Genomic DNA, 15,741 nt, shown 5'->3' on the forward strand with positions numbered 1-15,741 from the left:
TCAATGAGATACCACCTCACACCAGTCAGAATGGCTAAAATGAACAAGTCAGGAAACGACAGATGCTGGTGGGGATGTGGAGAAAGGGGAATCCTCCTACGCTGTTGGTGGGAATGCAAGCTGGTGCAGCCACTCTGGAAAACAGTATGGAGGTTCCTCAAAAAGTTGAAAATAGAGCTACCATACGATCCAGCAATTGCACTATGGGGTATTTACCACAAAGATACAAATGTAGGGATCCAAAGGGGTACATGCACCCCGATGTTTATAGCAGCAATGTCCACAATAGCCAAACCATGGAAAGAGCCAAGATGTCCATCGACAGATGAATGGATAAAGAAGAAGTGGTGTATATATACAATGGAATATTATGCAGCCATCAAAAGGAATGAGATCTTGCCTTTGCAACGACGTGGATGGAACTGGAGGGTGTTATGCTGAGTGAAAGAAGTCAATCAGAGAAAGACATGTATAATATGATCTCACTGATATGAGGAATTCTTAATCTCAGGAAACAAACTGAGGGTTGCTGGAGTGGTGGAGGTGGGAGGGATGGGGTGGCTGGGTGATAGACAGTGGGGAGGGTATGTGCTATGGTGAGTGCTGTCAATTGTGCAAGACTGTGGAATCACAGATCTGTACCTCTGAAACAAGTAATACATTATCTGTTTAAAAAAAAAGAAGAAGAAGATAGCAGGAGGGGAAGAATGAAGGGGGGGAATCAGAGGGGGAGATGAACCATGAGGGACGATGGCCTATAAAAAAAAAAGGGAGGGTTTGGGGGGGGGGGGGTGGGGGATGGGTTGGCCTGGTGATGGGTATTAAAGAGGGCACGTTCTGCATGGAGCACTGGGTGTTATGCACAAACAATGAATCATGGAACACTACATCAAAAACTAATGATGTACTGTATGGTGATTAACATAACATAATAAAAAAAATGAAAAAAAAAAAAGAGAGAGAGAACTGACCAGACCTGACTGAGGAATCAGGACCCTGGCAAATGGATTCTCATAGACTTGGGCTTTTTACCCTTCTAGTGCCATCAGCCTTCTGGCAGTTTGGTGAGGCCTGCGAATCCCTTCCTAAACTACTGTTTTTAAATGCCTAAACCAGAATACGTAGGATCACAATTATATTGAAATATAATTATCAAAGTATTTTTTAAAACCCTAAAAATAGGCAATGTGATGACATGTGTGCTTCTTTTGTAATACTTATAAAATAAAAAAAAATGGTGGCTCTAAAAAACAAAACAAAACAAAACAAAAAACTTACTCAGAGCTGGAAGGAATCTTGTGGGCATTCTTTTCTAAAATGAATGATTGTAACCTTTTCTGTAAACCTGTGTTGTTTAAAGGACACACATGCAATTAGCCTGTTCTTTGCCCTTTTGTATCTGTCACTGTCTCTTTATCTCTCTCTGTCCCCATGTCCCTCCCTCCCAACACCTGGAGGCAGGATGGGCCACAAGCCAGAATCCCCGATGGAGAGGCTGCTCAGCTCTCCTAGCCCAAGGAGAACTGTGGCCTGCCAGGATGCAGACAAAGCCTCTCCTCACCACTGTCGGGGGGCAGGGGTCTGCTCAGGCCTGAGGGTGTTGGTGGAGCTCTACCTGGCTCCCAGTCCTCCCTCCTTGTTCACTGCACTAAGTGGGGCATTTCCTAGGGTGCACTCACCCTACAGAGACCACTTGCCTTCCTCCTTCTTGAGGGGAGAGCTTGTGCACCTGCCACCAGGGTCTGATGTCTGCAGGGCTTGGGAAGTGTGGGGAGGAGGTAAGAGTGTGCTTGACTCCTGCCTGGTAGGTCTGTTGGGGGGCGTTTTACAGTCCAGGGCGGACAGACACTGACCCCAGTCTGGTGAGATGGGGGCCCATGTAGGGTATGTTGGCAGATGGCTAGGGCCTGCCTAAAATTAGGGCCTCTGGGAGGCAGGGTTGGGGCAGGAACGTCCAGAAGCCGCCCTTTCCCTCTCACTGCCACATCCCTCCCGGGCGCCAGGCTGCATCTGCCCTTGGTGTTTTGCTTCACACACACAGCCCATTTGGAAGGTTCCTTCTGTCACTTTTGTCTTTATTTAGGCTCTATTTGTTCCGTGCACTGTCACAGAAGGAGCGGAAGTCACTGAGCAAGGGGGGCCCAGCATGGCTCACAGCTGCTCCAAGGAATGAGGGGCTGGACTGTGGAGGGCGGCTTGTCAGTGCTCCTGGGTGCCCAGGCACTGGTGCAACTGGACTGAGCACTGAGAGTTGCCCATGTGGCGGCCAAGGCTGAGTGGGCAATGCTGGCTTCTACAGGGCTCCGGGCTGGGCAGAAGGCCAGACTCCTGGCTCCACACTCCTGCCACTGTGCCGTGTGGATCCCAAACACAGGGTGGGAATCAAGCTCACGGGCAACCCCAGGTGAGCGCAGCCAGGGTTTCTGCTGGGGAAGTGTTGCCTTTGGTTTGAGGAGCTGACTCAGTTGAGCCGGGCCGGTTCCCTGCCTGACCGCATTGGCAAGAGCGTCTTCAACAGGGCTCCGTACCCCAGAAGGCTGGACCAGTGCGGCCTCCTGCGATTAAAGAGTCAGGGTTGACTCCCCGGCTTGTGGTCCGACGTGCGGCTCCTGTCTGATCCCCCCACCACGGTTGTACATCACTCACCCAAGCTCGTCATCACTCCTCGAATGTGCCTGGATCTCTTGCCTCCCAGTCCTTGTGTGCACTGTCCTCCCTCATTCCCAGAGTCCAACCCAATGCTCTCCCTTCCCTGAGCCCATCCCCCACTTCCCCATGGGCGGGATCTCCTTCCTCCTCAGTGATCTGAGCCCTTTTTGTCTTTACAACCTGCTTGGTGGGGTTATGGTTCCTGCCTGAGCCTGTCTCCTGTGTGACCCACAGTGTCTCGAGGGTGGAGACCACCTTCTCCAGTTCTGAACCCTAAGCTGGCTCTTGCCTCCCTGCCTTGTCTCCTACTGTAAGTTCTCACAATGAGTTGGATTAAATGGGATTGAACGTAGACCAGCTCAAGGGGCAGGAGCTTCTGTTTCCTTGTATTTGGGGTGGGAGCGCGGCGGCGGGCGGCAGTGGCTCTGACTCTGTCATCGACCTGGTCCCTGCTCCCACACACAGCAGAGAAGCCTCCCCTTACTCCTGGCTGGGCGCAGTGCGTGTCTTCGGGTGGGGACAAGGGCCTTGTAGAGCAGTTCCAGCCTGGCCTTTGAGAAAAAGTGCCAACACCAGGCAAAATGTAAACACTAAAATTGGACAACAGCCTCATCCCTAGGGCTCCGAGGCAGTGAGAAGCAAGCTAAGAGGGACAAGGGGCTGAGTCAGAAGGAGAAATTAATTATTAGAGGGACGACTATGATTGATCCAAGGTCAGGCTTTCGTGAAGGAGTTTCAGGCAATGTTTGTGGGAACTTCAGGACCCCCTGATGTAAAACTGCAAAAGCAGCCCCCACTTTACCCACATTAAAGCCTGTTGGTCCCGAAGCCAGGTTTCCTGTCCCTTACTGGCCATAGGTCCCTCTGCTCTATGATTAAAAGCCCGAGCCTGCCGCCTGCCTCTGCCCAGGCCTGGCAGGTTGTGGTGATGCGGGACGGAGGGACTTGCCCCAGAAGGCAGCTGGGGAAAGCCCTGCCCGTCAGCGTCAGCAAGACTTCCGGCTCCCCCCACCCCGCCCCCCCAGGCCCGGCTGCCAGCCGGAAAGGCGGTGCGATTCCTGAGTGGCAGCCTTGCTCCGCCCCCTCCACGCTGCGGTCCGCGTGAGGTGGGAGGGCACAGAGGCTTCCCCAACGTGGGCCTGGAGGCAGGTGGCCCAGGTGGTTGCTAGGGGATGGATTGGGATGACAAAACCAGTGAGAATTAATAGCTGTCACTGTTTATTGCGTTCATTCTGTACTCTGGGCTTTGTTCAAGTCCTTTCTATGTGTTTTCTTAAGTGATTCTGCAGGGTGGATTTATTTATTTTTTTTAAGGGTTTTTTTTTTTTTTTAAGATTTTTATTTATTTGTCAGAGAGAGAGAGAACACAAGCAGGGGAAGCGGCAGGCAGAGGGAGAAGCAGGTGCCCCGCGGAGTAGGGAGCCCGATGTGAGGCTCGATCCCAGGACCCTGGGATCATGACCTGAGCCGAAGGCAGATGTTCGACGGACTGAGCCACCCAGGCGTCCCTGCAAGGTGGATTTACTATGCACATTTCACAGACAGGAAATGGGAGAAATGACTTGCTCAAGGTCATATAGCCAGAAAGGGGTGAGGCTGTCTGACACCAAGGTCTGAAGTGCATAATTTCTGGTGGTAAGCTTTGAATGGGAACTTCTTTTGTCTCTAACAGAATCTGATCACAGACTTTGAAGGACAGATACCAACTCTTGGGGCTGGGCACCCTGGGATCAACCAGGCCAGTGTCCAGCTGTGGCCTTTCCTCCCGGGGCTCAGGGCAGAGCACCTGACCATTCATTAGGCTCTCCCACGAGCATGATCTCTTTGACTCTTCACAGCATGCTTGCGAAGTAGCTATTGTAATTCCCATTTCCCAGTTGGGGAAACTGGGGCCCGTGATGAGAAGCATCAAATACAAGAGAGAGAAGAGTTGGGACCAGAACTCTGGCCTTGGCACCTGCTGCCTCCCCTGCCCTGTCCCAGGCTGCGCTGCCGTGTGGGTGTGGGGGTGACTCAAGCAGGGCATGTGGGTGGGCAGGCGCTGCAGCTATGGCTGGTGGGTGTGGCCTGCCTGACGCCCAGGGCAGGTGGCCCAGCCAGTTCTGCCTCTGACACATTTCAGCCTTCTCTCTGCCTATGATGGGAGCCTCCCGCCGCCTCAGCCACAGTCCCTCCGGGGGTCCTTGGGTCCAGGACATGCGGTGATCTCCGAGCACGGGCAGCCACCACCACCCAGAGCTCACCAGGTGAGTCCTCACCACACATGGCGGCCAGTGCTGCCCAAGGTCCGAGGGGACGCCAGAGCGAGGACCTAAGGCGTCCTTTAGGCCACACTGCCCTTTGCTGATAGGCCTTGGGGGAGGGGTTGGGAAGAAGCTCGGGTCTCTAGCAGGAGAAGCAAAGTGAGGCATGAGCTCTTGGCCCAGGGAGTGTGTCAGAGCACAGGTCCTGATGGACCCAGGAAACTTCTCTGAGGTTTGGAGATCTTGGGGAGGGGGAAGGCTCAAAACCACCAAGGGGCAAAGGGGAGGCTCTTGTCTCCGCCAGCAGGCCCCCGGCTGTGGTTCTACAGGGCAGGCATGTGAGGCATCCGGATGAGATGATGTAGCCCAGAGCTTGAGAGCAACAAGGCGCAGGCCCCTCACAGGGGCTGAGACAGCGGCAGCAGGGGCTCCCTGCGGGCCCCCAGGCCTGGCCTGTCTCCCAGTCAGTGTCAGGGCTTGGGAGGCACTTCCCAGGCGGAGAAGCCCAGACCCAGAGAGGGAGGGCAAGGCAGCGAGAGAGTCCCGCAGGTGAGAATTCAGCGTTTATGGGGTGACTCAGGGAGCTAATTATCACTGCTAATTATAGCTCCAGCCCAGAGTTTTCTTGACCCTCTCCTGCCCCAGCTTCCCAGGACTGCCCCAACTCATGGGCCCAGGGCAGGGAGGATGGAGCAGCCGGCTGTCATGGGTGAAAGCTCGAAGGTCCTTGGGGTCCTTTCAGCTCATTTATCAGAAGGGAAAACAGAGGCCCGGGGAGGGGTAAGACATGCCCTCCATCCCTCTCCTTCACTCTTGGTTTAGCTCAGCCTTTCAGCCCTATCTGTCCACAGACTACTGTGGGCTGAGGAAGGTGGTAAAGGCCACGCATCCTCCTCCTGTGACTGTGGATATGGTCAGGGACCTACATGCTCATGATTCTCTCTCCATCTGTCTGGCCTCAAGGCCCCTCCTCAAAGGTCCCTGCCTCAAGGTCCCTGGACTCCAAGGCCAGAGCCCTCCCCTGGATAACTCCTCCTCTCCCAGGGCTGCTTACTTTTGGGGAGGGCAGCCATCCCATTTCCAGACCTCACTGTAGTCTGATGACAAACTTCTCCCGATACTTTTTCCAGGCAGCTTTCCTATTTGGGCCAGGATTACCAGCGGCCCCAGCTCCACCCCGCCTAGCTGGGCTCTTCGTACAGAAATCTGTCCCCTGCCCTACCTCCATGACCCTGAGGGAGTTCTCTGAGGGCTGCTCAAGCTGAGAATGGCTCCCTGTTGATTGCAGAGTCACCTCCTGTCCATGCAGCCTTTTGCCTTGTCCATCTCATCCTACATGGCCAGCCCACCCTTCCCCATGCCAATGCCCCTACAGCACCCTTCTCCTAGCTCCATGGTCTAGTCTCCTTCATTCCCCATACAGTCTGCTATCTCTAACATGGCCGTCTCCTGTGTAACCCAGGGCCCTCCCAGCCCCCACTGCCCTTGGGACCAGCTACAACTCCTCACTGGTATTCCAGGCCCTCACAACAGGGCCCCACCTGCTTTTGGAGCCTCTCAGTGCCATTGGTCCCCATGAACTCCCAGACTCTGCAGCCACACCAGCTCCTTGCCACTTGCTAACTTTCTTGACCCCTGGTCTTTGCTCAGGCTGTCCCCTCTGCCTGGATTGTCCTTCCTCTACATAGAAACCTCTAAGGTCCCCTTAGAGGGATCCAGCCTGTACTGAACATCAGTAAACCAGGTCAGGACTAAGGGGCTGCCTCCTCTGCCCCTGGGCAGGGGTCTCAGCTGCTTCTTCTCAGGTGAGGAGGGAGTCTAATGGACAGATGGCCACAAGGCTGGTTGCACTCAGTTCTGGGTGGATGAGACAAAGATAATCAGTGTGTAAGCTTCTGAGACCACCAGGGTGGTAAGAAATCCAAAGCACCAAAGAGGCCAGAGTCTGTATTATTAGGAGCATAGTGTCTAGAACAAAGGAGGTGATAGTCCTGTTCTGTTGAGGATATCACTGAACACAAAATCTGATAGGGACATGGAAAAAGCAGAACTAATTCTTGGGAGTTCACCTGAAGATTGGTGGGTTGAGATGATGTCTTGAGAGAAGCTAAGGGCATGGTGGTCTCTGCCTGGAAGCTCTGTTGGGCTCTCCTAAGATGCACAGGGGCAGAGGTGCTGGAGCAGGGAGCAGGAGAAATTGCGGGGACAGTTTCTCTCTTCCTGGGAAGAGTTGGCAGCCAGGGAAGGTAGAGAGTGAGCTCCTCATCCCCGGGGTATGAGCAGGGACCACCTGGTGCCACATGGACGTCTGAAACCCCCGAAGCTCCTCCATGCCCACTCAACCTAAGCATCTGTGCTATGATTGTGCTCCAGCCATGAATGCCCACCCCAAGGAGATGGTGCCCCTCATGGGCAGAAGAGCTGCCATCCCCAGTGGGAACCCGGCTGTCCCGCAGGAGAAGAGGTCAGCAGAAATCACCCCCACCAAGAAGAGGTAGGACGGGCAGGCTTGGGCACTGTGTTGTGAGGGCACAGCAGGGATTTTGGTGCCCATCCTCAGGGAACCCTTGCCCAGGTGGATACGAGACTCTCAGTCTCATCTGGGGTGACCTGGTGCCCAACTACGTATAAGTGAGGGGAGGGGGGAAATAGGACTACATACTCAGGGGGCTGAGCTGGGAAAGTCAGTATAATGGTAATAATCAGGGAGGCCTCCTTGGAGGGGTCGGAGGCAGAGAGGCAGTGATATTCAGGAAGGCTTCTGGCTGAGGCAAGGGATTGCCGGAGCCATCCTTTAGACAGGAGCCAAAAGGTACGTGGAAATTTCAGGTAGCCTGAATCTCCAAGTGAATACTTTTTTCACGTGCACCAATGGCTTTCCTGTTCACTGTGCGCCCAGCCAGGTTATTCAAGCTCTTTAACACCACCTGTGTAATGGGGACACCAGCAAAGGCACCGGCTCACAGGGTGATAGTTTGTTGGGATCGTCGGCACAATGCACTGTGCGGCACGCTGCCGCCGTCCTGTACATGCTAGTGTGGATAGTGGTTTTGCTACTTGGAGCTTCATCTTCATCATTGTCATTGTTACTGTCACTCCAAAGGGCCCCTGGGAACTGAGCAGGGCTGGATGGTTATGACTACTTCCCAGCTGGGGGTGTGGAGGAAACAAAGCAGGGAGAGTATTTCTCTAGGGTCATCCCTGGTCCCTGAGCTGCTTCCATGGCAGTCCCCCAGCCCCCCAGCAGATTTGGTGCCCTTAAGCCCAAATGCCCCTCTTCACCACAGGTTGTGTCTTCACTGGACCCAGGTGGGCCCTGGGTGTAGTTCAGCTCATTTGCCCTGCCTCCTCTGGCCCCATCCCAGTCCCTGGCTTGGGCCAGAGGTGAGATCCGTGTTTTCCCTTCTGTCTGTTGTTGTGAGTAATAATTGCTGAGGTTTTCTGTGCACCGGGGCCCAGGCTGGGGAGACGGAGACACAGAGAGAAAGAATGCCCATCCCTGCTCATAGTCTGGTAAGAAGGGTACCAAGAAGAATGTGAGAAGTGTCCCAACAACAAGGTGGGAAGGGGTCTGAGAAGGGGTGGGTCATTCTGACCCTGCAGGCTCTGCGGGCCGTCTCAGGGCACTTCCTGGATGAGGTGGTTTCGAATGGGTGATGGCAGGTGGGGAGGCAGGAAAAGGGCATCCCCAGACAGAGGCTTGGGGCAGGGACCAGGGAGGATCTGTGTAACTGAAGGGCTGGGTGGGGGGAGGAATCTTGGAGAATATGAGTCCCATTGGGGCTGGATCTTGGGGGTTGGTTAAGGAGTTGGGACAAACCTGAGGGCAGTGGGGAGCCACAGAGGGATTTTGTGTGACAAGGAGGGCATGGTGAGATTTGCATTTTGGAAAGCATGCTCTGGGTGATCTATGTGGACGATGGATTGGAGGGGAGGCTGGGAAGCTTGAGTGACAGGTGGTGAGTTCTGAACCTGGGTGATCAGGAATGGAGAAGAAGGGATCAGGTCAGAAATTTATCAGGATGATGGGGTCTGTAGGATCAACTATGAGAAGGGAGGGAGAAGGAGAACCGAGAGACATCCCCTTCATTTGGTGGGAGGACCTGAATGGATGATAGGGCCATCTCTGACGTGAGCACATCAGAGGAGAAGGAGCAAGATGAGGAGAGACAAGCCAAGTTCAGGTGTGATGTTGTCTGAGAAGTGCCCGATGGAGGCTCCATCCTGGAGTGCAGGAGAGAAAACTGGGCGGACATGGAGTTCAGACAGGTATCAGTGGGGCCATGGGGGCAGCCTGGGCCTTGGGGGCGGGGCTTAATTATCTAAGTAAGGGCAGATATTCCTGAGCTGAGCCATCAAACACCACACTCTTGCCTCTCTTTCTTTTCCTCTGCCCTCTCACAGTCCTAGGGGAGGTTTGGACCTCAGGGAAGGATTGTGGACATGGCTTCAGGAAAATCCCAGGATCTTCCCACAGTCAGGCTGCCTTTTCTGAGCCTATCCCTTTCATGAACTTAGCCTTAGACTCAGCTCTGCCTATGGCCTCACACAGCCAACACCCTGGGTGTGAGGTGTGACCTTTGTTTCATGAAGCAGTAGCACCTTCTTCCCAACGGCTCTTTGAGGGCCCTCAAGTGCCTACTTCTCCCTGAAGATTTGGGCATCTCCCTCAAAACGGAGTATAGGACTCAGCCTAGATAGAAAAAGAAAAGAAAAGAAAAAATTCAATGTAAATAAAGAAAGCCAATCTGACCAGTAAGAAAATCTGTACTAATGGTGGGATTGAAGGTACCAAGAAGTCTAGGTGAGGAGAGATTTTTGGACCTGTAGCTTTTCCTGAACCATCATGCTATTTCTTTCTTCTTTTTTTCTTTTTAAAGATGTTTTATTTATTTGACAGACAGAGACACAGCGAGAGAGGGAACACAAGCAAGGGGAGTGGGGGAGGGAGAAGCAGGCTTCCCGCGGAGCCGGGAGCCTGATGCAGGGGTCGATCGCAGGACCCTGGGATCATGACCTGAGCCAAAGGCAGGCACTTACCGGCTGAGCCACCCAGGTGCCCCCATCATGCTATTTCTCATGAGCAGCTACCACTGTGGCCTCTTTACTGGACCCTGGGCAAGGCGATGCCCAGGGGTGGAGACATGGGCTGATGAAACCTGTGGAGGGGCTGGCCTTTTGGAGATCAGAGCACTTGGGCATTTCTTGGGACAAAGTAGTTGGTCACACAGCCTCCTTCCCAGCCCTGGGGTTGCTCAGGGATAGTTCATCGTCTTCAGAGGGACAGAAATGAAGGAGAGATGGTGCAGAGCTACGTGTTCCCCTGAGTTAACGACACCCGTGAGGTGCCCTTTGGTCTGGATCAAAGGTAGGAATAAACAAACAGCATATGCTGTAGGTTAGAAGCCAGGATGTCACATGGCCAAGACATCACTATCTGTCATGGTGGCAGGGAAGATGTGGCATGTGCAGTGGTAAATAAGGCATGTGTGGGATGGGCTGTCATGGTCTGCAGCTCCCTGTCCCAGGAATCTTTGCTCACAGTCCGGGATCTTTCCAGTCTGGCTTTTCACCACTCTCCTTCCCAGCCACTGAAGACTTTCTTCCTCTGACATAGTCCTTGCCTTCTGCCATAGAAGCTTTTCTCATGCTGCCCTCTCTGCTTCTGGGGATTTTCTTAAGCCACAGATCTCTGAGAATAGGGTCCCTGGAAGGGTCATCTCTTCCTTCCCTGCTTCCGACATTTCCTACACAGAGCATATTTGTGGTTGTGGAGTAAGTAGGTGGGTCAGTGCAGGAGCAGGTGAGACAATGAGAGACAGAGTCGGCGAGTTGATGAGTAAGTGTCCTGGTGGCTCAGCACAGTCCCTCCACACAAAGAAGGACACTTCATGGTGAGATGAGGATATATTTCCTCCACTCCCTCGGGTCCTTTGGCTCCCAGGCCTGGAATAGATAGATGCTGTCATGATCTGGTTTCCTAGTCCATTCTTGAGGCTCCTTTGGCCTCTGGGAGGAAACCCTGAGAAGGAGAGGAGTTGGAGGAGAGGCAAAGGACCCTTCCTCAACTTCTTGGGCAAGACTGAGAAAAAGATGAGAGCTTTGGGCAACAGAGAGCCCAATGGGAGTCACCTGAGGTTTGTGTTGGTCTGTCTGCTTATTGGTTCATTCCACCAGCCTCTACATCTGTCCACCAATCTGCCCATCCAACTACTCATTGCTCAGCCATCCATGCATCCATGCATCCATCCTTCCATGCATCCATGCATCCATCTATCCATCTTATTCATTCATCCAACTCATCTGTCCATCTATCTGACCAGCCGTTTCTCCTTCCTTTCACACATTACCTATCTATGTTCTGCTCCTCTGTTAAGTCTTCTGAGTGTCAGAAGAAGCACTAGGTTCTGGAGAATTAAGGACAATTCAGGTGTAGTTCCTCCCATTGAGGATCTTACAGTTGAAGGTCAGTGTGTTGTCTGGAGCAGGGAAAGCAATGGCCTCATTGTGCTATGACCTGGTCCAATCCTTGGGGCCAATTCTGACCAATTCACTGGGACAATAGCTCTTCAAATGGATTTTTGCCCATTTGTGCACCATTTAATCCCCATCTCCTAGAACAGCGCCTGGCATATGGTAGGTGCTCAATAAGTATTTGTTGAGTAGATGCACACTACCAAGGAGCCTAGACAAGTAGGGACACTTTAGGGTGGCATTTCTGGGGCACTCCAAGAATGCTGGGAGTGGTGATCAGACTGGATGACCTCTGATGCCCACTTCAGCTGCACAGTCCATTTGGGGATGATTTTAGAGCTGTCCTGGCTCCAGAGTCCAGGATCATCTGGCTCAAGCACTCTCCATCCTCAGGTCACCCAGGAGGCAGAGGCAGAGCCAGACTAGAACCCAGGTTTTAGGCTCCCAGTCAGGGGTGTACTTCTGTTTTGGAAGAAGGATTTGATTTTAGGTCAGGTCAGAAGGTTCCTCTTGATGGGCAGAAGATAGGAGGGTGAGGGCCAATGTCCTGTCACCCACCCCACTTATGCCCCAGTTCTGGATTTGTTCTGAGCCTTCCAGGCTTGTCTGTGCCTAGAGGAGAGGAGAGGGAGAGGACAGGCAAGACCCAGGATTCCCTCATGCCTGCCCATCCCGGGAAGTGGCTATGTTGGGCAGTCTGCACCTGCAGCTAATCCCCAGAGCTGGTTTGGCTGGAAGAAGACCTAGGGGGTTGAGGGGAGAGCAGCGTGGGTAGTGGTGTAAACTGGGCGCCTGGAATCAAGAGTCAAGTTCTCTGGCCAACTTGGCTTCTATCCTTGGGGGGTGACCATGGATGAGTGTTGCTCCATTCTGGCCTTGGTTCCCTCATTATGGAATGGGGCCACAATCCCTCCCCTGCTAGGCTTCTGAACTTGATGTGGCTGGGACTGTGCTTTGGGAGCTCTTCTGTGGTCTTGTGAGAAAGGGAGGGGGTGTGTCGATCCTTCTGGGCGTGGGAAGGAGACAGACAGCAAAGGCACTTACAAGAGAGACCAGCTGGTCAGGAGGCCACTATCCCCGGCCAGGTCACAGAGCGAGAAGGTATGCTGCAGCAGCACGGGGTGGGGGTATCACTGCAACAGAGCCTCCTCCTGCTGCTCATCATCCAGGCCGTCATGGGAGGGCTTGTCCCTGAGTGTGTGACCGTGGGTTCTGAGAGCATGCGTGTCTGTGTTTGTGGGTGCTTCTGAAGGTGAGGCCAGGGCTGTGTCTGGCTGGGGAGTCGTATCTTGGGTGTGTGTCTCGTCTCTGATCAGGCAGTGAGTCTGTCCCCTCCCCTGGGGCTTAGTCAGGTCACAGGCCCTGGGCCCATGTCTCTCTTCCAGCCCTGGGAGAAAGTGTGCCCTTCACGTGCCCCTCTACTGCTCCTCACACCCACTGTCCAAAGTGGTTTCCTGAGTTTTCCTTCTTGATGAGGATTCTTAGCCCTGTCTCCTGAACTTTTACATCTCCTCACGGCTCTAGGTCTGACTATTTTCTGTGCTGACACAACAGTACAAGAGATGATCAGAGGGGGTTGGATGTGTGCTGGCAGCCAGTAAAGGCCCTTGTAGATGTCAGCATGTAGGGACTTCCTCCTGGAAGGGCTCTTCTTCAGACCCGAGGCCAGAGGGACAGTTGCAGGGGATGATGGGGAATTGTAGCTCTCGTTGTTGCCATGTCCCCCATCTCTGGTGAGTCCTCCACACCTGGAGGCAGCTGCAGACAGGAAAGTCCCCCTCAGATGCTAGGCCACCCCAGCAGAGACCCCTGGGTTCATCTCTCAGTATTTTTAATGACAAGAGTCACCCAAACCCAGCTTTGAGTCCAGGCTCTGCCACCTACTTGCCATGTGAGCTCGGGTGAGTAGCTTGACCTCAGAGCCTCCACATGCCCACCTGTACGCAGCGATGGGGCAGTACCCATCCCAGAGGGCTGCTGTGGGAGCTGAGCGAGGCCATGAGGGACAGAGCCCAGCATGGAGCTGGCCGAGAGCGAGTGTGCTGTGTGGCTGGGCACCCTCAGCAGCAGGGTGCAGGGCACGTGGGTGGACGGTCCCCGCCCCAGCTCTAATGGCCTTGCTTGGGTGTCCCCACAGTGCACACTTCTTCCTGGAGATAGAAGGGTTCGATCCCAACCCCACTGTCTCCAAGACCTCTCCCCCCGTCTTCTCCAAGCCTATGGACTCCAACATCCGGCAGTGGTGAGTACTGGCTCCCCTGACCAGCCCCCGCGCCAGCCCAGGCCTCCGCTCCAGGGCGGGCGGCGACTCACCCAGGGCCAAATGGCCAGGCGTGGTTGTCTCTCTCTTTTAAACTTGTTTTTCTCTCTCTTCCTTTCCAGCCTCTCTGGCAACTGTGATGACATGGACTCACCACAGTCTCCTCAGGACGATGTGACGGAGACCCCCTCCAATCCGAACAGTCCCAGGTCAGCCTGGCCCTTCCCTTCCCCTCACTGCGTCCACCAGGTGGGCGACAGGCACGGGCATCACTCCCCAGGAAAGAGAAAGAAGCCTCCGTTCCTTGGGGGTTGGGACAAACGTCTGGACCCCTGGCTGTGGCATGTAGGAATTTCTTCTTTGGGGAGGGGAGTATTACATTTTATAAACTATAAGTATTAGCCACTCATTATAAATCTTTCAAGGAACAGTATGCAGGAGAAGGAGAACTGTAACACAATCCCTGTAAGTAAATTAAAAATACATGCTTATAAACCATGAAACATCATGTGCATTTTGCAAGAACACATACAAACAAAAAATTTCGCATTACCATGCTTGTCTCTTTGGAGTGTGGGGGCAGGAAGAGATAGAGTTTAAAAATTCAAACATCCCAAAAGATTAAAGTGGGATTTTCCTTCCCCTAATCTCATACATTTTAAGGCAATCGCTATTAATTGTCCTTCCTAGTCATCTTTACTCTGTGTATCCAAGTACGTATTTTGAAAAAATGTGATTGCATTTGGATTGGGAGGGAAGCCTGCACGCGGCGACAGGAGTGCGGGGTGCCAGGGGCCTGGAGCGCTGATGGACAGCGCCTGGGGCGTCCGGACGGCGCGGGGGGGGGGGGGGGGGCGCGCGGGCTAGGCTGGAGCGGCTCTGCGCAGGCGCAGCGGCTCTGGCTGGGGAGGGGAGAGTAGGTTGGTGGTACCCGCCCGGTGAACTGGCAATACTTTCCGGCCTCAGTGCAAACCTGGCCAAGGAAGAGCAGAGGCGGAAAAAGAAGCGGCTGAAGAAGCGCATCTTTGCAGCCGTGTCGGAGGGCTGCGTGGAGGAGCTGCTGGAGCTGCTGCGGGAGCTGCAGGAGCTTTGCAGGCGGCGACGCGGCCTGGACGTGGCTGGTCAGTGGCCTGCTTCGGCAGAGAGAGCGCAGGGGTGGGGGCCCCATGTGGCTCCTGCTGTCAACCTTTCCCCACAACCACCCCTGGGGGGGGGGGGCGTGTGAGGAGCCCAGAATGCTGGGCTGGGGACTTTGAAGCTGACTCCGAGGGCAACGGGGAGCCATGCAAGGGCTTAGGCAGGCGAAGGTCAGGTCTGACCACTGCATGGAGGGCAGGTGTAAAACTGGAGAAGGGCGCTATTCAGGCAGTGTTGGGAGCACAGCAGAAGAGCTGCGGGAAGGTGACCTCGACAGTGGAACTGGCTGGAATCGAGGACAAGGGAAGTGAGAGAAAGAGAGGAGTCCAGGGTAGCGCCATTGGCCACCTGCTGGATGGTGGGGCCCACGCTGTCTCCAGGCCTGGGGAGTAGCTTGTTAGAGGGAGGGGATGTACGCTACTAGGAGGAGGCAGGCTGAAGGCTTCAGGGCATCAGCACTGAGGTGGACAGCGGGAAGGCCTGCAGTGGGTGAGACTGCCCCCTCCAAGGTAGCAGGTGCAGAGGGCAAAGAGCAAAAGGCCTCAGATGAGGCTCTCAGGGGCCTCAGGGGAAGAGCAGTTGGAGAGGGAGGAGGAGAGTAGGTAGCAGAGGCTCCAGGAGGCCAGTGGGGGAGGCCGGAGCAGGGTCTGGAGGTCTGAGGCTGCCGCCCCCTCACCCTGGCCTCCCCTCCTCAGGGCTGGAAGGGCCAGGGGCAGCCGGGGGCCCTCCTGCGGCTCATCCTGTGTGACCCTGCCCGCAGACTTCCTCATGCACAAGCTGACGGCCTCTGACACGGGGAAGACCTGTCTGATGAAGGCCTTGTTAAACATCAACCCCAACACCAAGGAGATTGTGCGGATCCTGCTGGCTTTTGCTGAGGACAATGACATCCTGGACAGGTTCATCAATGCTGCGTACACAGAGGAGGCCTACAAAGGTATGCTGCCTGTGGGAGGTGCTGTGCAGACAGGGATTTCT

The 15,741-nt window shown here is 54.4% G+C and overlaps 1 protein-coding gene across 1 annotated transcript in view; it reads left to right on the forward strand.

The window, feature by feature from the left end:
* Positions 1-3,999: 3,999 nt before the first annotated feature.
* The window catches only part of TRPV3 (transient receptor potential cation channel subfamily V member 3), a 40,734-nt gene continuing 28,992 nt past the window's right edge, over positions 4,000-15,741 (forward strand). The window contains exons 1-7 of the mRNA XM_025851399.2: positions 4,000-4,284; positions 4,772-4,895; positions 7,266-7,386; positions 13,504-13,608; positions 13,749-13,835; positions 14,593-14,747; positions 15,524-15,700. Coding sequence (XP_025707184.1) covers positions 7,268-7,386; positions 13,504-13,608; positions 13,749-13,835; positions 14,593-14,747; positions 15,524-15,700 — 643 coding nt within the window. The 5' untranslated portion in view covers positions 4,000-4,284; positions 4,772-4,895; positions 7,266-7,267. The remainder of the gene's footprint in view (positions 4,285-4,771; positions 4,896-7,265; positions 7,387-13,503; positions 13,609-13,748; positions 13,836-14,592; positions 14,748-15,523; positions 15,701-15,741) is intronic.

Source organism: Callorhinus ursinus, unplaced genomic scaffold (genome assembly GCF_003265705.2).
Source record: "Callorhinus ursinus isolate GAN/ISIS: 27379988/994484 unplaced genomic scaffold, GSC_fseal_2.0 scaffold133, whole genome shotgun sequence".
In the NCBI taxonomy this organism is placed as follows: Eukaryota; Metazoa; Chordata; class Mammalia; order Carnivora; family Otariidae; genus Callorhinus; species Callorhinus ursinus.